At 40.3% G+C, this 22,448-nt stretch overlaps 1 protein-coding gene across 7 annotated transcripts in view; it reads right to left on the bottom strand.

The window, feature by feature from the left end:
- The window catches only part of Mga (MAX dimerization protein MGA), an 85,984-nt gene that overhangs the window by 50,152 nt on the left and 13,384 nt on the right, over positions 1-22,448 (bottom strand). For 3 of the 7 annotated variants that reach the window (XM_051144417.1, XM_051144416.1, XM_051144418.1), the window contains exon 2: positions 12,556-13,683. In XM_051144417.1, coding sequence (XP_051000374.1) covers positions 12,556-13,616 — 1,061 coding nt within the window. In that variant the 5' untranslated portion in view covers positions 13,617-13,683. Of the gene's footprint in view, positions 1-12,555; positions 13,684-19,090; positions 19,313-19,365; positions 19,509-22,448 lie in introns of those variants that run through there. The other 4 variants (XM_051144421.1, XM_051144414.1, XM_051144415.1 and 1 more) reach the window with 3 other exon arrangements.

Raw genomic sequence — 22,448 nt, 5'->3', positions numbered from 1 at the left:
AGCCTCTGCTCAACTGGCTGAGGAAGAATCTAAACTTCAGATCCTCCTGCCTCCACATCCCTATTGATGGGCTAATTGCAGGCATTCATCACCAATAAAAGGGATGAACCCAAGGCTCAATGCATACTAGTGGAGCATACTGCCCACTGAACTACATTCCCAGCTTCCACTGTATACTTTAAGTAGTCAGACTTTATGGCATGAAAAACATTTTTTTAAAAAATCGTCAGCTGAGTGTAGTGGCATAGGCCTTTAATCCCAGTACTTGGGAGGCAGAGGCAGGCAGGTCTCTGTGAGTTTGAGGCCAATCTGGTCTACAACGCAAGCCCAGGACAGCCAAGGCTACACAAAGAAACTGTGTCTCAGAAAGAAAAGAAAAAAATTCATTATGTGTTTGTGTGTGACAACTAGAGGGAATCAGTCTTTTCCTTTTACAATGTGGGTTCTGAGGATCAAATTCAAATTAATCTGTCAGACTTAGTTACCATCAAGTGCCTCCATGATGCTGGACCACCCAGCATATTAAATATTCTGTTCTTGTTTTGTTTGAGACAGAATCTATATATCCCTAGATGACCTGAAACTTGTTATGTAGAACAAACTGGCCTGGAACTCTGTCTGCCTCTGCCTCCACAGCACTAGAATAAAGGTATGCAGCACCACAATTGGTCATCTTAAATTTTGTTTGGTGGTTCATGCTTGTAATCCTAGCATTCAAGATACTTAGGCAGGAGGATTGTCCCCGAAATTTCAGGCCATCCTGAACTACATGGTAAGTTCCAGGTCAGCCTGGACTGTCTCAAAAACAAAGAAGAAAAGGAGACTAGATTTAGCAATTCATCAAGGTTTAACACCTGTAAATACATATGCACTGATCTATATACCAAATTTCATAAAATCAACATTTATATAAAGAAACCCAGATATAATGAGTAAAACTTGAATATTGTAGTCTTACCAGTAAAGATGTCATCCAAATAAAACAAAGGACCTTCAAAGTTAAACTGTACCACAGATTAAATGAATCTAACAGATATTTATGAAACTTCTACCTAGTAGCTCAGAAATACACATGAAACTTTCTCAAAAGATCACATTTTAAGCCATATACATATCTTCTCATATTTTGCCATATTATAATGGAATAAAAATAGATAACAGTATTAGAGGAATCTATAGAAACTGTTCAAATACCTGGAGATAGAACATAAATACATGCTTCAGGGTCATTGAAGAAAGAAACAAAGGAAACTTTTTAAGTTCATAGAACTACATAAAAATTAAAACACAACTTACCTGAATCTTTGAGATACAACAAAGGCAGTTCTAAGAAGGAAGTTTATTGTTACAAGTTTACACTTAATAAGAATTATTAAAAAATAGTAACAGGGCATGGTGGTACATGCTTTTAATTCCATCAGAGAGGCAGATGGATCTCTGTAAATTCTAAGCCAGCCTAGTCTACACAGTGAGTTTCAAGCAGCCAAGGCTATATAAACAGAGACCCTGTCACAAAAAACAAAACAAAGCAAAAAAATTAGAAAAATAACAAGACAAACCCTCAAATCAGTAGATGAAAAGAAGTAATAAAGATCAAGAAGCAATAATGATATGGTGATGAGAATTAAAAAAGAACTGATGAAACAGTTGTTCCTTTGAAAAGATAAAACAAACAAAAATCAATAAACCCTTTGCCAACTAACCAAAAAAGAAAATTCAAACTAATAAAATTAGAGATGAAAAGGGAACATTAAAATGGGTAACAATGAAATTGTGAAAATTATTAGGGAATTATCATGGAAAGTGTAAAATCTAGAAAAAAAGGGTAAATTCCTAGACACATATAGCCTAACAAAATTACAAGAGGAAACTCCCAACTCAAACAAATCTATAGTTAAAAAAAAAAAAACAAAAACTGAAGCAGTATAAAAGTTAACTTGACCAGAAGAAGCTAAGACTGACAGAGTGCCTGTGGATTTCAAGCAAACCTAAAAAGAAAAACCAAAGTGCCTCAAAGTAGTCCATAAAATAAGTAAGGAGAGAAGTGGTACTAACCAAACTTACCCTGATTAACAAAATAACAAAACTAGATAAGGATATAACAAAAACAGGAAACTAAACCAATTTCCCTGATATACAAAGAAGTAAAAATCCAGCTAGGCGTGGTGGTAAACGCCTTTAATCCTAGCACTTGGCAGGCTGAGGCAGGCAAGATCTCCTGTGAATTGGAGGCTAGCCAATTGGTCTTGGCAGGGTTCAGGGACAGCCAAGGCTATAACAAAAGAAAAACTGTATTGTCAGAACAAAAACCAAAGATAGAAAAATTCTCAACAATAAGTTCATTTTTTCATAAAAAAGACCTACAGAAAGTAGGAACAAAAGGAACACCTCAACATAATAAAGCAACATACAATGAACCTGGGCTAAGTGGGGTGGGGTGGGGTGGGGGTGAGTAAAAACATTTCCTCTAAAATCAAAAACTAGATAGGTGTCTACTACTCTGCTCATTCTTTTCAAAGATAGTGTTTGAAATCTCAGCCAGAATAAGACAAGAAAGAAATAAAAGGGATACAATTAAGAAAGGCTGGAGAGATGGCTCAGAGGTTAAGAGCACTAGCTGCTCTTCCAAAGGTCCTGAGTTCAACTCCTAGCGACCACATGGTGGCTCACAACCAGATGCCCTCTTCTGGCCTGCAGGTGTACATGCAGGCAGAATACTGTATACATAATAAAAAATAAATAATTCTTTAAAAAAAAATTGCGTGTTGATATGAAACAAACAAACATGTTACAAAGATCAGGAGATTTTCTGCTTAGGTATTGTTGCTTTTAGTTATTGTTGTTTTTCTTACTATTTAGCTATACCTGTCCTAGAACTCACTATGTAGTCCAAGTTGGCTTCACAGAGATTGATTGGTCTGTTTCTTCCTTTCAAATGCTGGAATGAAAGGTGTCTGCTATCACATCCAGCTTAGATCAGTAGATTTTCTATCTTCAAATATACTGAGAAAGAAATCAGGAAAACAATTCCATTTACTGTGGACTTAATTTTTTTTTTCCAGAAAAAAGAAAGAAAGAAAGAAACCTAGCCATGGATGTAAAGACTTCTATAATAAAAACTATGACATATAGTAATGAAATTGAAGAAAACAAAAGATGGGAAAAGCTTCCATGCTTATGGATTGAGGAAAAAATATTGTGGAATAATGGATAAATTTCTGAAAGCTACCTACAGATGCAATGCAAGCCCCATCAAAATTCCAATGACTTTCTTCACTGAACTAGAAAACAATCCAAAGATTCATGTAGAAGCACACGCTTACATGCGTTCTCTCTCTCTCTCTCTCTCTCTCTCTCTCTCTCTCTCTCTCTCTCACACACACACACACACACACACACACACACACACACACACACACACGCCTCAACAAATAGTGTCAAGGAAAACTGGATATCTACACACAGAGAACTATGAAGGAAATCACTGACAGTTAATTTTCATTGTCAATTTAATATCATTTTGAATCACCACAAAAACACATTTCTGATGTGTTTATGAGGTTATTTTCCAGAAAGGTTTGAGAAGAGAATGAACACTCATCCCAAACATGATGGCCTTCACAATCCCATGAGTTAGGGTGCCAGGCTGGATAAAAATCGAAAAAGAAAAAGCCAGTAGAGCACTAGTATCCATCTTCCTGTACCTCCTAACAGTAGAGACAATGTGAGTAGCTGCTTCACACTGCTGCTACCATGCCTTTCACACAATGATAGACTGTCTCCTCAAACTGTGAGCCAAAAGTAAGTCCTTCCTTCCTTAAACTGCTGTCAGAACAAGTAACTATTAACTATCCTAACCCTACACAAAAATCTATTCAAAATGAATGAAAGACTTTATTTTGTCAGTCCTGAAACTCAAACAGCTAGAACACTGGTTCTCAACCTTCCTAATGCTGTAATCCTTAATACAGTTCCTTGTGTTGTGGTGATACCAACCATAAAATTATTCATTGCTACTCCATAACTGTAATCTTGCTACTGTTATGAATCATAATACAAATATCTGGTATGCAGGGTGTCTGATATGCCTCCCATGGAGTTGCAACCCACAGGCTGAGAACCGCTGAGCTAGAGGAAAACACAGGCACAAGCAAAGACTTTTTGTAAAAGAACTTTTAGAGATTGAAATAGCAAGAATTGACAAATAGACTGAAGTTTAAAAGGCCCTGTACCACAAAAAGGAACAAAATAAAGGAAGAGACTAAAACAGCTGGGGGTACATAGCTCTAAAGCACTTAACTTGGTACTACCCAGCTAAAAGGAAGAAAAAGCCAAGAGTGGGAGAAAAGTAATGTCAAGAAAGGATGAAATAGAAAGGAGGTTGAGAAAGGAAAATAATTTTGAGGCCAGAATACAAAAACAGTATGAATAAGAGTTGATCCCATATTTTTAAAAAAGGGGGGTGGGGAGCCAAAAGATGACTCAGTTCTTAAAAGCACTGGTTACTCTTCCAGAGAAGCCAGGTTTGATTCCTAGCACCTACATCCAGTTTGCAACCTGTTGTAACTCCTACTTCAGGGGAGCCAATGCTCTCTTCTGGCCTCTGGAGGTTCCAGGCATGCATGCGTATACAGACAACAGAAATGTACAGGAAAAATACTCATACACATAAAATACTTTTTTAATTAAAAAAAAAATTAATCCCAGAGACAATTTTGAAAAGAGAGTAAGATAGAGCATGCAAGTGTGCCTGAACGATGGCAGATGCCTTTAAATCTCAACACTCGTAAGACAGAGACAGAGAATTTCTGGAATTTTGAGGCAAATCTACAATCTAAACAGCAAGTTCCAGGACAGCCAGAACTCTAAAGTAAGATCCAGTCTTGAGCAAACAAAAAGAGTAATAAAGAGAACAAAACTCCAGAATTATAAAGAAAAAATATTTTAGCCCAGTTTTCTCAGTGAAAATCTGCTGGGGGATATAGTCTTTAGTGGTTGCATATTTGCTAAACATGTGGGAGGGCCTAAACTCAATCTCCACTACTACCATCACTACCTTATCTAATAAAAATTAGTAAGGAGGTGGGCGTGCTGATGTGCACCTTTGATTCCAGCACTAGGTAGGCAAAGGCAAGCAGATCTCTGAGTTTGAGGCCAGCCTGGCCTACAGATCAAGTTCCAGGACAGCCTAGGCTACACAGAAAAACCTTGTCTCAAAAACAAAACAAAGAACAAAACGGGAAGGAAAAAAAAGGCAAAGCAAATACCAAAATGTATAGAATGCAAACTGTCGTAGTGTTCAGAGGCAAAATTAGTTTTTTTGTTTGTTTAAGACAGAGTTTCTCAAAAAACAAAAAAAAAAGAGTTTCTCTGAGTAGCCTTAGCTGTCCTGGACTCACATTGTAGACCAGGCTAGCCTTGAACTCACAGAGATCCATCTGCCTCTGCTTCCTGAATACTGGGATTAAAGGCCTGCACCACTACACTTGGCTAAGTGAAATTCTTTAAAGGCAAGCTTATTTTATAGCTTTCGTACTTCAGTCTATGAGCACTTCTGAACTAATTATTGTGTATAGTGTGAAGGAGAAGGCTTATATTTTCCAGTGTTCTACTACTGTTTACAAAAACCTTGCTAACTACACTACACAGAGAGGATAAAGGAAAAATAACAACCATGGGACCTGTATATTGTATATAGTAGTTTAGTTTGAATTTGACCCTCAAAAAGGTGTCTATTAGAAACTGAACCCCAAAGCGATGTTATAGCATTAGAAGATGGAGCCTTTGTAAGGTAAGGATTAGATGAGTGCCTCTGTAGAGCATTCATAGTATTTTAAGAATAAAGGAGCCGGATGGGGGTGGCGCACACCTTTAATCCCAGCACTTGGGAGGCAGAGGCAGGAGGATCTCTGTGAGTTCAAGGGCAGCCTGGTTTACAAAGTGAGTCCCAGACAGCAAAGGCTACACAGAGGAACCCTGTCTCAAAAAAATCAAAAAAGAACAAAGGAAATCAAAGCTAGAACACTTGTTGCCTCACAATGTGACACCCTCTACCATGTAATGATGTAGCGAGAACACTTCCACAGATGCCAAACACATATTGGCTCCATGCACTTAAATTTTCAGTCTCCCAAACAAAAATAATTTGCCTTGTCTCTGGTATTTGTTTTAGCAAAATAAAATGAGCTAAAATGTTGTATTGCGAAATAATTTTAAATTATAAATGCTCAGTGATAAAATTTGCCTAGTATGCCCTGAACACACCAAGTCCTGGTGCCGGAGGCCTGTAGTCTTAGCGATGTGGGAGGTTAAAGCAGAAGCATCACAAATCCAAGGTCTGCCTGGCCTACAGAGCATTGACAACTTACTGTTGAACTTTCTCAAAAAAGGGGGGGGGGGGGAGGGAGTTGGAGGTTAGCCCAATGGTCGAACACTTTCTTAACCCTCGAGTCTCTAGGACACTTCCAATATAACCAAAAATAAAGCAGGTAGTACATGGCCTAGGGATATAGCTCAGTGGTAGAACAACAGCCTGTTTCAATCCCCACAATTGAAGAGAGAGAGAGGAAAAGACAGAGGAGGAAAGATACATGTAAATTTGATTGCTAGGGACTGGGTAGATGGCTCACTCAGTGGTTAAAGTGTGACTACAAGTATGAAGACCAAAGTTTAAACCTCAGAACCCATGAAAATGCCAGATGGGAATGGTAACTAGCCTATAATTTTACCCTAGGGAGGCAAAGATGGGATCCCCAAAGCCAGCTGGGTAGCAAGACTAGGCACATTAACAAGCTCTGGATTTGACTAAGAGACCTTGCCTAGATGAATAAGATCAATGAATCAACCATCAACCCAGTCTCACTTGCTTGTATGTGCATGGCCCCATCCCCACACATCCATAAACACAACACACACACACACACACACACACACACACACACACACACACACAATGGGGGAAGGAAACTAGTAGTTAACATTAGTTGTGATAAGACAGGCAAAAACAAGTAACAGCTAAGAGAAACACTAAAGTTCTTCTAGAAATAGGAGTAAAGCAAATAACTACTATTTTTCATTATTAGTGTTTAAAAAAAAACCTCTATAATTAGCTGGGTGTGGTGCCCTATGCATCTAATCTCAACACTCTGGAAGCAGAGGCAGGCAGATCTCTGAGTTCAAAGCTAGCCTGGTCTACAGATCAAGTTCTAGGATAGCCAGGGCTACTCAAAGAAACCTTGTCTTGGTGGGGGCGGGGTGGGGCTTCTTTATAATTAGTCGGGCATGGTGGCACATGCCTTTAATCCTAGCACTCAGGAAACAGGCAGGTGGATATATCTGAGTCCCTGACCAACCAAAGCTACATAACAAAAATACAAAAACAAAAACTCTGCAAAATTATTTTAAGAGTTAAGAGTAGCAGTGCAACATCTCTTACCACAGTTCTTGACAGAAAGAAACAGGAGAACCAGAATCAGGAGCTCCAATCCAGCCTCCAATGAGCTAATGAAATTGTCTCAATAAAAACAGGCCAGGTGTAGGGGTGCATGCCTTTACTCCCAGCCAGGTGGACCAAGCTAGAACTATACAGTATACTATTTTTAAAAAAAAAAGGGGGGGGGGGCTAGAAAAATAGCTCAGCAGTTAGAGCACTGGCTGCGTCTCTAGAGAACCTGGGTTCTATTCTCAGCACCCACATTGTAGCTCACACCTTCCTGTAACTCCAGTTCCAGGAAATCCATAGCACTAGACATGCATGTGGGGTGTGTGTGTGTGTGTCTGTCTGTCTGTCTGTTTGTGTTCTTATAAAGAATTTGGTCTTTGTTTAAGGTTATGACACAGGACTTCTTATATATTTGAAATTTTCTGAATAACAAGTATTTTCACTATTCATGAGCATATTGCCCACATTTAAGTTTATGCTAATAAGGTGACTTCATAGTGGACCCCCCCCCCCAAGTAGCATCAGTATCAGCGAGGCTACCAAAAAGATCACCACTGATTAGAGAATCAGCACTCTGAGTCAGTTCAGCCTCTGGGGAGAGCAAAGTGGACAGGAGATCTGATAGAACATTTCCTGAGTTCTGTGAATGAGTTTAGCAATTTAGTGAATTTAAGAGAGATCAGAATCTCCTTGTTGCTGATCAAAAAAAGTGTCCTGGGCTAAGTTTCTGAAATAGGAGCAACCTTTTTTTTTTTTTTTTTTTAAGTTGTTAGGGTCCAAAGTGAGTCCAGGACAGTCAAGACTTACAGAGAAACCCTGTCTCAAAAAACAAAAGTTGTGTAAAAATGAACTATACCATACATGGCTGAAACAAGATATACTAAGACCCCACCTTGTCCTCAATTTTTTTTTCTCTCATTTCAGTTCCGTGGTGGTTAGCCAAGGCACAGAAATAAGTAATTAGTAAGTTTAAAATTATCACTTTTGCATTTTATTACTGTTAATCTCTTACTGTGATAAACACAGCAGATGTATGGGCTTAAGCACCATCTGTAGTCTCAGGCATCCCTAAGTCTTGGAATTTATCCTCTACTGAAAATCAGGGGCTATTATAGAATTATTCTGACTTTGATTTTTAATTTTGAATGAAATGTGTATGTATATACCCTTGAAAAATTAAGTGGATTACTAGCAGCTATCAGCCTTCCATCTAAAAATTAAATGTCTAGAGCCAGTAAGACAGCTCAGCAGGTAAAGGCACTTAGTGCCAAGTCTGGTAATCCCTAGGACCCACATGCTAGAAGAAAAGAACCAATTAGTGCAAGTTATCTTATTTCCACATACACGCTATGTGCATACAAAATAAATAAGCAAATATTAAGAGTCTGACATGGAGTCAGGCATACTGAAACAGCAACACTCATAATGTTAAAGCAGAATGGGCAGCCTCTACTATACAGAGACAATAGGTCTCAAAAGAAAGCAAAACTGACCGGCTACTTGAAATCAAGGCAAAATTGGAAGATTGAAGGTGCAACAGTCTGAGTCATAAAGAGACAAAGCAAAGCCAGGCTAGCATAGTGGTGTGCACCTTAAATCTCAGCACTTGGGAAGTAGAGGGCAGGAGTATCTCTGAGTTTGAGGCCAGTTTGGTCTACATAGTGAGCTCCAAACCAGCAAAGACTACCCAGAGAAACCCTGTCTTTAAGGGGGTGAGGTGGAGACAATATGAAAATTCACCAAATTAGCTGGGAGCCAACAATGCCGAATTTTAGAAAAATGCTCCAACTAGGTAATAGGATCATCAGCAGGCAGTTGGGGCTATAAGGCTGTATTAGTTGAAACAATGTACCTTGCAGGTACACAAAGTGAACAAAGGAAGAAAACAATAACCAAGAAAAGACTCTCCCATATATATAATCTCTTAAGTGACTGCAAGGGCCAAAAATTCTCACAGTCATCACAAAAATAAAAACTGAAATCATAATGCTCCTCCTACCTTTAACAGCTCTATACAATACAGCGTGGGAAGCTCAAGCTAGAGCAGCTAGGCAGGGAGGGGGTGGCGGTGAGGAGGAGAGCATGCAAGAGAGCTTAAAGCAATTTTTCTTCTCCCCCCCCCCCTTTTTTTTTGGCAGGGGGCAGGGGGTGGGGTTCTGATATAAGGTGTAGCCTTGGCTGTCCTGGACTCACTTTGTAGACCAGGCTGGCCTCAAACTCACAGTGCTACACCTGCCTCTGCCTCCCAAGTGCTGAAATTAAAGGTGTGTACCACCATGCCCAGCAAGCAATTTTTCCTAAAGCAAGGCCTCGTTTCTTTTGCACTGACCTCAAATTTGATATAAATGTGAGAATGATCTTGAACTTCTGATCTTTTTTTCTTCCTTCCCTTCCCAAATGCTAGGATTACAAGCATGTGCCACCAGGAGCAGTTTTCATGGGGTGTTGGAAATCAAACCTATGGCATGGCCTACTGTAGGCAGGCACTCTACCAAAAGAGGTGCATCCAAGGACCTAAAATACAGCTAAAGTATCCACAAAAAAGGTTTGCAATCCCTGTATGTACTTTCTGTACACAGGTAATAAAGATACATTTCAATTCATAAATTAGGTATAATAGATTAAAAACAGAAACTAATTTTACAATAAAATTATAACAATACACTATAATAAAGGTGAATAAAGTGAAAACAAAATACCTATGTGGTGAGACACATGAAGTAAATAACATAGGCACTGGGCCAATAGCATAACATATAAAAATTAACCAAATGCAACAACTACAATATTTCCAGAGTTCCCTTTCTTCTTTGAGAAGGCTACTAAGTGACTAGTGGGCACAGCATGGATATCCTGGACACTGGGATGAAAATCCCATGCAGGAAAAAACAGGACAACAACAGAATTTCATCATGCTACTCAGAAGTGCATACCTTAAAATGTTACAGATTTATTTGGAAAGAAGGGCAGCATTAGATATTTCTCAGAACTTTGAACATGCTAAGTAGGCACTCTACATCTTTGATGTAGCTCAATCAATCTTTCTTTCTTTCTTTTTTGGTTTTTTGAGTGAGGGTCTCTGTGTAGCCCTGGCTGTCCTGGAACTTGCTCTGTAAACCAGGCTGGCCTCGAACTCAGAAATCACCTGCCTCTGACTCCCAAGTACTGAGATTAAGGCGTGCGCCCCTACTGCCCAGCTGAGAATCTTCCTAATAAACATTTACACAGATGTGTGTGTTTGAGGCTGATCTGGTCTACATAGAGATCCAGGACAGCCAGGGCTACGCTTCCTCAAACAACAACAACAACAACAACAAAGGAATCTGGGTGGCTGGAGACATGGTTCAGTGGTTAAAAGCACTTGCTCTTTCAGAAAACCCACACCATATCTCTCAAAAATACCTATAACTCCAGCTCAGGGGACCTATCTTCTAGCCTTCACAGGTAACCACATACATGTACAGCATTCAGATACAGACAGACACATATAAAAATAATCTTTAAGTCAGGCATGGTGGTGCACATCTTTAATAAAAGAACTCAAAGAAGTAGAGGCAGGCACATCTGTCAGTTCAAAGGCAGTCTTGTCAACATAGCAAGTTCCTGACTAGCCAGGGCTACATTCTAAGATCCTTTCTCAAAACAAACAAACAAAGGGCTGGAGAGATGGCTCAGTGGTTAAGAATACTTACTGCTCTTCCAAAGGACTCGGGTCTAATTCCCAGCACCCATAACTCACCCAGCTCACAACTGTCTGTAACTCCAAGATCAGACACCCTCACACAGACAGACATGAGGGCAAAACACCAATACACATAAAATAAAAATAAATTAAAAAAAGAAAAACAAACAAAAAACTTTAAAAAGCAAACAACCCTCCCCTCCCCCCCAAAAAATGAGTAAAAATAAAAAGAATAAAAAGAGAGCCAACTACAGGTGCCCATCTGTAATCCCAGTAGCTGGGAGGAGGATATAAAAGGATCCTGAGATTGGGCCCAACCTGGCCTAAAAATAGAAAGTTCTAAGCAAGCTAGGCTATACACTCAAACCTTGACCCACCCCCACCCCCGCCAAAAAAAAAAGTTAAAAATGAAAGTGTATGTAAACACATACACATGTGTATGTATGTATACACACACTTTTATAGTGAATATTCCTCAGCACTATGTATCTGTACATACAGAGTACTGAAATGAAGTATCAGCATATAATATAAAATATACAGAAATGGAGTACCTCTTACCTGAATTGCTTGGTATTAGAATTATTCCAAGTTTGGGAGCTTTTGCTTTTTTTACACAAAGGTTCAGTTATATAGAATGAATTTATATTTATAAAATACATTAGCATATTTTCTTTTCTTTCTTGTTTTTCAAGACAGGGTTTCTCTGTGTAGCTTTGATTGTCCTGGACTCACTTTTGTAGACTACGCTGGCCTTGAACTCACAACGATCCTACTGCTTCTGCCTCCCAAGTGCTAGGATTAAAGGCATGCACCACCACCGCCCGGCCACATTAGCATATTTTCATAGATAATAATCTTCTAATTCTATTTTATTTGGGCAACTTATGGGTTAAAATTATCTTAGGCCAGTAAATTCAGCTTTTGAGTACATCTTATGCCTTAATTGGATAAACTATTTCAGTTACTTTAGTTTTTCCCTCTTTTCCATAATTAATCATGAATTCATAGACATGTATGTTAATAAGAAACAAACCACAAATAAAAACTCTCTATTTTGATAAATTATCCAATCTGCCTGCAATTTTAGATTCTGAACCCAGTGCATATTCATCACAGAAAAATAAGCTGTCACATCAAATAATTAAAAGCAAGTATGTCTTACTTTATAGCAACTAATATTAATCAACATCTACATTGTTCCACAGAACCAATGTATTAATTCCAAAATCTGGCCCATCTCAATCTTCTTTTCATCTCTAAGAACAGAAAAACTACTACCCAACCAGAGAGATGATCAGTGGGTAAAGGTGCTGAATTTGATGTCCCAGACCCATGGTGAACACCAATTCCCTAAAGTTGTCCTTTGACTTACACACATGCACACACACTAAATAAATGTAAGCTTTTAAAAAGAAAAATTATGACTTACCTTTCAGAAATCTCATGTTTCAATTGAGGAACTTCAAATGTTGAATCAGTACTCATAAATCCAAGAAAGTCTTGTTTTACATTATGGGTAGGCTTCTCCAAACCTAGGTTTGGTGTTTCACGACCCCTTAACACAGGATCAAAATCACCTGAATGCATCTCTGATGCCTCACCTTCTGTGAGACGAACACGATGACCAGGAGAACTAGAAACACTATTCCCTTCTTGATCAGAGCTATTCCTTTGTTTTCCATCTCTCTGGGGCTTACTGCTCAACCCATCATCCCGAAAGCCTTTGGCAAACGGATTGTAATCTATTTTCAACTGAGTAATCTGAATGTTCTGATAAGCTGTTACTGCAAAGAATTCAGTCTGGGGGAAAGTAAAAGTATGAACACCAGGGCCATTCAATTGAATCACTTCTGTAGCCTTTTCTGCAGGCACCAAATGAAGCCTTGGCAGGTAACGATGCATAGAGTGCAAGATAATATGCCCTTCCTGGTCCAATGTATTGTTGGTAAGTTTGAGTTTATAGAAAGATACTGGTTGATGCATCCAATAATGACCTGTGGAAGGAGATTCTGGATGAATAAAAACTCTCCCCAAAATATGGGGTTCAGCCTTCCCACTGGGTTCCCACCAACGGCCATTCCACTTATAACGATGATTATCCACAGGAGATATGTCCATTACAAGAATATACTTTAAATTTGAATCTAAGCCTGTTATCCAATAGCGACAATAAGGAAACATGCGCCGTCCCTGTTTGGTCAGAATCATTTCTGTGCTTCGATTATGAAACTCATTCCACATACTATTGTTATCAAGGGTAACAGTGATTCTTCCCACAGTACAATTAGCCGGAAGGCATATCTTCCCTTTAGATTTTCCTGGTGATGGCGCCCTACTTGACAAAGCACAAGCATCTCGATTAGTAACCAAAATTCCTTGATCAGTTTTGCCATTTCCTGGCTGTTTTAGGATGACAAAGAAGGTGGGTGCCGCTCCTGTCACTGTCCCGCCATCTTGATTGGCTAATATAATTTGCTGTTTCTCTTCCATGATTCCAGTGAGAAATTCAGTAGTAAGAAAACTGTAGTCAACACATAGTCACAAATACCTTCCCATCCTAGAAACAAAAGACAGAACAGAAAACTTTTTATAATCAACTCAGAATTTTGCAAACAAAAATACACTAACTATTAGGGCTGGAATGGTAGCTTATCTGATAGGTTTGCCTAGCACGCATGAAGCCCTGAGTTCAATTTCCAGCCCTGCATAAATAAATAGTAGTGGCATGGGTAGGTGTGTACTCTCAGAATTTGGATTATGGAGAGAGAAAAGCACAAGTTCAAAGCCAGTCAGTGGTAAACATATCCATTGACCAGTAAATAGTCAACCTACTATGCTCATGCAAGCAACCCTACTTAAAACCCAGTGGAGGCCAAAGAAATGGCTTAGCAGGAAAAGGCACTGGCCAGGAAAGCCTGATGATCTGAGTTCATTCCCTGACCCTTACCAAAAAGTAAATGAAGAGAACTGATTTCAAAAACTTGTCCTTTGCCCTCAGTGTTCATTAGGTGGCACGCAGACCCCACACCAGCACACAATAATTTACTTTAAAACTTTCAACTCATGGAAACACACACAGAGAACATCAATGTAGGAGAATGACGACATAAAAAGTTTCAACTAGAGAGGGAGGGAGGAAATGAGAGTAATGAAGATTAGAGATGAAATTACTAAAATTCATTATATACAAGTATGAAATTGCCAAAAATTAATTTAAAAGAATTTCAAGGGAATTCAAGATCACCCTAGGTCCATGAAAGCCTGTCTTATAAATAGAAAAATACAACTGATCATATTATCTAAAAAATAGTCCTAATTCTCTTAAGACACAGCATATAATCTTTCAATCTCTATAAAAGTATTCATTGTTGATTACCTAATCATTCTTTAAAAAAAAAAAATGGGGGTGGGAGTGGAAAGAGAGTTTCTTAAGAGACAGTTGGAGTCTCACTATGTAGACCAAGCTAGCCTCAAATTTACAGCAATCCTCCTATGTCTGCCTCAAGTACTGGGATTACAGGCATGGGCCACTACACACAATTACCCTAATCATTTCCATCACCTTTAAACTAATTTTAATCTACTCTAACTAGTTAAAAGTACTGATATCCTATCTCTCCAAAAAATTTTAATAACAATCCTGTAATCCTACACAAACTAAAATTATGCATTTCATTTTAGAAAAAAACTATATAAACTGGGTGTGGGTCTATGATATAATAGGAGTGATTACTTAAAGCTTACAGCCAGTTTAGGCTACATGATCAGAGAGGCTCTTGGGTACTGGAGACAAGAATTCCAGTCCTAACAGTTAAGTGCTTTATCTGCTGAAACATCTCTCCAGGCCCTGGTGCACTTAAAACTACAAATTTTATGTTAGGTGAAGTAGAACTCAAAAAAATGTATATATACAAATAGCACATGCCTTTAATCTCAGAACTTGGAAAGCAGAGGTAGGAGGATCTCTGTGACTTCAAGGCCATCCTGACCTACACAGAGAGTTAGTTCTAAGACAGCCAGGACTAAATAGATCCTGTCTCCAAAAAGTTATAAATAGCCAGGCTTGATGGCTCATACCCATTAAGCCATCAGAAGGCTGATAAGGCAACAGGATTGCCATGAGTTGTGACTGAGATTAAAGGACTGGTGGTGGGGTGGTATAAGTGTTACAGGGAAAGGTATCCTGGCAGTAGGAGGCCAGGGAATACCACAAAGTCAACACCACACAACAAATCTCACAAGATATTTTTTTCCCAGAAAAACACAGGAAAATAGCTGCTTCAGCTTGGGTGAGAAGCAGCAGAGAACTGCAGGCTTTTTCCAGAGTGGCCTGGGATTGGTGAGATTTTGTGGCCTAATTTGGGCTTTATTCTGCAGAACTGAGCTTGCCAGTCTACACATTGAGGGGCTGGGTCCAGTGTGGGTGGAGCCAGCAAGTGGAGGTCCTCAGGGTTGGGGCTGGTCACTCTTGCCTTGAAGGGCTTCCAAGGGAGGAATTTAGTTTTTGATACTAAAGCACTGACATCCATGAGTAGGGATAAACTCCTGTGGGCTAGAGTAGTTTTTGTTTAATCTTGATATTTACTTGTTTGTTTGTTTGTTTTGAGACAATGTCTTACATATTAGGCTAACCAGGGATGCATCATTCTTCAGCAATACACTGGGCTCTGGAGTACTGAGATTCAAATTACTTAAGTATGTGGATGTTTGTTTTGCAATGCTGGGACATAAACAGAGGCATAAGGTAGGTAAGATTTAAAATAATGATTTTCTAAAGCTACCTTAGGATTTTATCCATAAAGACTAGTTTCCTAAAACTAATATGTTTACACATCACACACTGACAAAACGAAAAGTTTCACAAGTCATCTGGTGAGTCTATACTATGTTTAAACTTAGAGAATTCACAAAAAGTTATATAGCATAGTAGGATTCAATGTCTAGTTTTCCTTTCCCTAATAAAGTTAGGTGCTGAAAACTCAAATTGGGGAGAAGATGTACTCAGTCAGCAGAGTGCTTGTCTAGCTAGCATACACAGAGGCAATGACCAGCACCACATTAAAAAAAAAAAAAAAAAAAAAATTAGACAAAGTGGTACATGCCTATAACACCAAGCACTAAGGCAGGAAAATCAAAAGTTCACAACTACATATCAAGTTCAAAGTCAGTCTGGGCTACATGAGACCCTGCTTGCCCCATCACCCAGCAATGCTGATAACTGAACCAGCCAGGGTTCTCACATGACACTTGAGTAAGTTATTACTGAACTATACCCCCAAATCTATGCTTGATTTTTTCTTCTCTACCAATTGTCAATTAGTGAATACGATGTTTCTCACATACAAAGACCCCTCTGAAGTCTAAGATAACCATAAATGCCCATTGCAAAAAACTAAATGTACTTTACAAGAGCTAGGCTACTCTAGGAAAGAAACAAAACGAACAAAAGTCCTTTCTAGCAATATTCTAAAATACTCTGTATTTTGCTCTCTTAAAAGTTTTAAAAGGCGTGCACGGTGGAGGGCACATGCCTTTAATCCCAGCAGTTGGGAGGCAGAGGCAGGTGGATCGCTGTGAGTTCAAGGTCAGCCTGGTCTACAAAGTGAGTCCAGGACAGCCAAGGCTACACAGAGAAACCCTGTCTCAAAAAAACAAAAACAAACAAACAAACAAACAAAAAGTTTTAACAAAGAACACAGGCCCATGGTACAAATCTTTATTGCCAACACTGGGGAGGAGGCTGAGGCAGGAGGATCTCTGAGTTCTAGACTAGCCTGGTCTACTTACATTTTAAAATTCAAAAGGTTTTGTTTGATCCAGCCTTTCTTCATCAAGCATTTACCTAGACTAAGGTAAGGGTTAGAAAGGGTCTTAAGGCCTGGCAGTGGTGCCACCATCTCAGGAGAGAGAGGCCAGGTGGACCTTTGAGTTCCAGGTCATCCTGGTCTACAGAGTGAGTTCAAGGACACCTAGGGCTACACAGAGAAACCCTGTCTAAAACAAAACAAAGTTTAGTTGTAAAGAGAAAATTTCTCAATGATTCTTGAAGTCTCCTCTCTACACATACACACAATCTCTGGCTGATATCATTTAAAATAGTGCAGCAGCGAGTTGTATCAATTGTAACAAATTCAGAGTACCTGTTTTTTTCTCATCCAGTGGTTTTGGGGAATTTTTTACTATAATGGTGACCCTGATACAACCCACAAAGCACACTAAGTAGAAACACAGCTTAATGATTTACATACTGTGCCAAGAAAATTTAACTACATCAAAATTCCAAGCCAGTATATTACTTTTAAAACACAAATTTCAAGGGCAGGTGTGGTGGCACATGCCTTTAATCACAGTACTTGGGGAAGCAGAGGTAGGTGGATCTCAAAGCCAGCCTGGTCTACCATGGGTACAGAGGGAAACCCTGCCTCGAAACAAAAACAAAAACAGAGGGAAACCCTGCCTCGAAACAAAAACAAAAACAGAGGAAATCCTGCCTCAAAACAAAAACAAAAACAAACAAACAAAACAAACAAACAAAAAAACTCACAAATTTCAAATGATGGTCAACACATTCTGAATGTTGCCATGCTAACTATACCCTTTCCAACAATAAATGTATTACTGTATAGCAGGCGCACTACAATGTTAAATTAAATAGCATTTTAAAACTCAACTTTTATTAAGTATTCCCATTTCTAAGTATCAATATGAAACAATTCAAGCTAGCAAGCTTTTAGTTACTAAGTCGAATCTGAAAAACTAACCTCTACAACAGAAAATACCAAAGCATCCAGAGAACTAGATTTCCTCAACTCGTTCATTTGTGTTGCAGTTTAAGTGGACCCAACTACCTATATATTTTTTTAAAAAGCCTCCAGTTATTCCACTTTTCAACTACAGAAGACTGCTAGCCAGAAACAACGTGGAAAAATGTCGCAAAGAAAATGTACAGGGTAGATCACGTGCAGCCAGGCGGAACCCTGTGATCGTAGGGCGGTTCAGCTGCTTTCGGTTACCTAGGAGACTACACAAGGAGCCACCCAGCCAGCCCATTTCCCAGCAGCCATCACGCCACTCGCTTGCACCTGAACTGCAGCAGCGTCGAGCCCAAAAAGCAGGCAGGCCAAACAGGGTTTAATAAGCACTTAGCCACTCAAGGTTGGCAAGCTCAACAACACGCACAGGCTGTGCGCGTAAGTGGGCCCTAACTTCTCCAGATCCACGTGTCTGCTGCGGCGACGAGATCAACAGTGGGTCTCCCTCAGACGGAGATTTTCCCGGTCTGCCAATCAAGCCACCCTCTTTTCAGACACTCTTCACCCAACCCTGCTTCCATACTTTTGCCAGAGCAAAGAGACATTCCCGGGAGACGAAAGTGAAGGCAAAAAAAAAAAACCTCACAGCAATACGCTCTGCCACCAATTTCACCAGTTTGAGACTCCCACTTCTCTATAATCTTCGACACAGATCCCCTAATTTAGGGGTGGTGAGCTACTAAGGGCCCTGGCTCACCTTACGTTACACTCAAGCCAAAGACCTACTTGAAAATTCAACAGAAAGAGGAAGTCCTATGAACAGAAAACCAGTCAAGGCTAACCCACAAAGAGAAAAACCACCTGTCCTTCCCACCTGTTTTCTCCGCCTTCAACTGTGCACTTACAAATCACCTCTCCTTTGTTTACAAAGTTCTCACTCCTTTCAACTTACTCAAAGCCCCCTCCTTACTAAATCCGTGACCTTGCCTCAATTTGACCAGAAATTACACGCTAGGAGGTGTTTGTATAGGTGTCAAAACACTGCACCCAGTTCCTTAGAGAAATAGACGTTGCGAGCTTAACTCTAAAACCTGCGCTTATTCAGCACTGGTTTCGACCTACTGCCAGGAGAGAGATCGTCACGCGGAACATGCCATGCTGTTCAACAGCCCACGCACACGAGGGCAGGGCCGTGCCATGGGCACTTCTCACCCCGCCCGCCTCGTGGTCAGAGTCTCCGGCGTCGATGTTCCTAGTTAGTTCTCGGAGCGACACGGAAATGAGGTCTGGGAGGTGCGCGAGAAGACATGCGCAACTGGCTCAAGGGACCAAAGGCTGCACCGCGCAAGGCCCAACCAGGCCCTGGCGTGCGAAGCTCTCTGCGGAATGCTGGTCAAGCCGTTCAAATACACAAGTGGTTTAAACTCTCAAAAAACTCAGAGCGGGCCACTACTGAAGCGACGCCCTCCACCCGGCCCGAGAGTTACCGTGCGGGGTGTGGTCGGCTTCACCCCGAGTCCTTCATACCCCTGTAGGGGCGGGTTATTCTGAAGGGTTCGCACACCGTGTGTCCGCCTCAGCTGAAGAGCCTGCGCACGCACCGGACGTCCACGTCACCGCGCACGCGCTCCTACCCGCTAAGAGCCCGCCGCGCAGGCGCAAAGGAAGGCGCGAGCAGCACCGCTTTGCCCCTCCCCCAACAGCAGGAGGCCAAACGGTCTGAGCCGCATCAAGACCCTTGGGATCCGCCCCCGGAGCCAAAGCCACAACCTTTTCGCGTCTTAGCAACACAGAATGAACTACTGAAGCTTCCAGAATCAAGAAAGGTGAGGCAGGAGAGAGGTGCGCAATTCCCTCAACCTTGTACTCGAAGCCTTCGTGAAAATTCTGAAACTACTGCCCACCGGGCCTTTTTCAACTAGACTTTTCAGCCTTTTCCAGGGGCTCCTCACCGGCCCCGCCCCTTCTGTACCCAGTCCCACCCACACGAAGCTCCGTAGACACCCCCACCCCACCCCATCCCCGGCTTCACAAGTCCATCAAAAGAATCTGAGGACCTCTTGTACAAAATGTAGTGCAGTTGGAAAGCTCCAGAGCACTGGAAAACCTTGAAGCAAACACCATGAAAGAAGAATAAGCAGTTTTCCAATATTCACCAACAAAGAACACTAGGAAAATAAGAGAAACCCTTGCTGAGAGAAGAGAATGGCAGTTTATGCCTGTATTCCCAACAGAGGCTGAGGCTGGAGGAATACTGTAAGTTCAAGGCTAACCTGAACTCCAAAGTGAGTTCCAGTTCCAGGGCAGCCTAGGCTGCCAAGACACCCTGTCGAACTGAAAAACAAAGAAAGGTTCACTAAAGAAGAACTGCTACTAAATTGCCTAATACCAAGATGAAAGATATCTAAGATACAAGTGGCCAAGAAATTTGCCTGAGAGTTTTATCTGAAATTTAGCACCTAGATCCTGTGTATTTTTGTTTGTTGTTGTTTCTTTAGGACAATGAAACTTTAAAATGTAAAGAAAACATTAACCAACAAGTATGTCAAACAGTTACCAAACTAAGCCAAAGAACAGTTATTTCTCAACTAAACATCAAATTTTTTAGTTTTCTTTGTCACTTACTACTTTCATGCTGCTAATCCACCAGTAAATAGTGTTTAAAGTGAAAGGGAGTACAAAGAAATAATTGAATAGGAAAACAGAATTTGCAGTTCACATCCTTAAAGTTTTCACTCTCAGAACAACTGGGAGGTAATAGGAAAACTTATTTTCTCCTTTGAAGGAAAACAAGATTGTAAGGATGGAACCAAGAGGAAGGGCAGGGATACCCAACAAGATTGATCTGTGCTTTTTACTTATGTCTTCCTGAGGAGACATTCAACACATAGGCAGAAACTGCCTATTCTAATCAAGCCCAGAACTAAAGTTTACTTCTGAAATCATTCTGAAACCCATGATTCGGAAAGAGCAGTCAAGATTTTAGGCAAAAACAACTGTTTCTTTAACGTGTTCCTCTTCTCTGACTCCAAGAACCTTTCCTACTAAACCAAGACTCCTTTCTTAAGGGTTGTAATGCTTTCTCAAAAGTACCATTTTCTGAGACTAAAATTTGAGTTTATTAGTCTTAAAATGTCTCCCCCTAAGGAGCTGGAGAGATGGCTCAGTGTTTAAGAGCACAGAATGCCCTTCCAGAGGCCCCAGGTTCAATTCCCAGCACTCACATGGCAGTTCACAACTGCAGGCAAAACACCAATGTGCATAAAATGAAAAACAAGTTAAAAAGCCAGCACAGTAGTGCATGCCTGTAATCGTAGCACTACAGGAGGCAGAAGCCGGCAGATCTCTGAGTTCAAGGCCAGCCTGGTCTAACAGTGAGTCCAGGACAGCCAAGGCTACATAGAGAAACCCTGTCTCAAAAAACCACACAAAAAAAAGACAACCCAAATAGCATCTCTAATTGAAAAATCTATGAGCACAAGTTACATGGAAGAGGGCAATAGAAATGCTCTTTGGTGCTCTTTCCCTACTCCAGGTAAACATGAAATAGCAGATGTCAACAACTTGCTGGTTTTCTGAGCATAATTTCTCTGTTTGCCAAAATCGTATGTTTGCCCTACAGTCTGGGCTTTCTCATTGTTCTCTCTGAAGACCTCTCTCCAACCTTTCTAGAGCTGCTTGCAGACCTCCATTGCTGACCTTGACTCAAAAGGCTTGACTTTTTTACAACTCTATCTCCTTCCAGCTGACAATACTTACAGCTTGCCCACTCTGCTGTTTTTCTCTCAACTTCTATTGAAATAATCCACTAGATTAATTTTTTAAATAAAATTTCAAGATGCAGTACAAGATCCCTTAATAGGTCCGTTACCCATATGTTTTCTGAGTGGAGTCTACTTAACCTATAAATGTTGGAAGTTAAGAGTATGAAAGTTCTTTGAGAATTTCTATTTTTATATACTAATCTATAATTAATAATACAGCCATATCTATTTCAATGATTCAGTTTGGCTTTACCAAGTAACCATTTTTGCTTAAAACAGGGTTTCATGTATCCCTTGCTGGTTTCAAACTTACATAGCCAAAGATGACTCTGAACTTCTGATCCTCCTAGCTCCAGCTCCAAGTACAAATAGACGTTGCTGCTAAACTTGGATTTATGCCTGCTAGGCAAGCACTCTATCAATGTGCTACATCCCCAGGAACCAAGTGACTGCGTTTTGTTCTGTTTTTTTTTTTATTGCTTTTTCTCCCCTTTTGTTTGTTTTCGGTTGGTTTGGTTTTTTGAGACACTGCTTTTCTATGTAACCTTGGCTGTCCTGGACTCCCTTTGTAGACCAGTTGTAGACTCCAACTCACAGAGATCCACACTGACCTCTGCCTCCCAAGTGCTGGGATTAAAGGGGCGTGCATAAATGATTACATTCTACTTTCAATGTATTGTTCTTCAAATTGTATTCAGTTGTATTCTATTTTCCTTTAAAGTTCATCCTCAGTGGATTGTGATGGTACATACTTTAACCCTGTACTGGAGGCAGAGGCAAGTGGATCTCTGTTAGCTTGAGGCCAG

Source organism: Acomys russatus, chromosome 4 (assembly GCF_903995435.1).
Source record: "Acomys russatus chromosome 4, mAcoRus1.1, whole genome shotgun sequence".
Taxonomy (NCBI): domain Eukaryota; kingdom Metazoa; phylum Chordata; class Mammalia; order Rodentia; family Muridae; genus Acomys; species Acomys russatus.
Note: the sequence above shows the minus strand (reverse complement) of the source record. Positions and strands in the feature narration are given on the sequence as shown.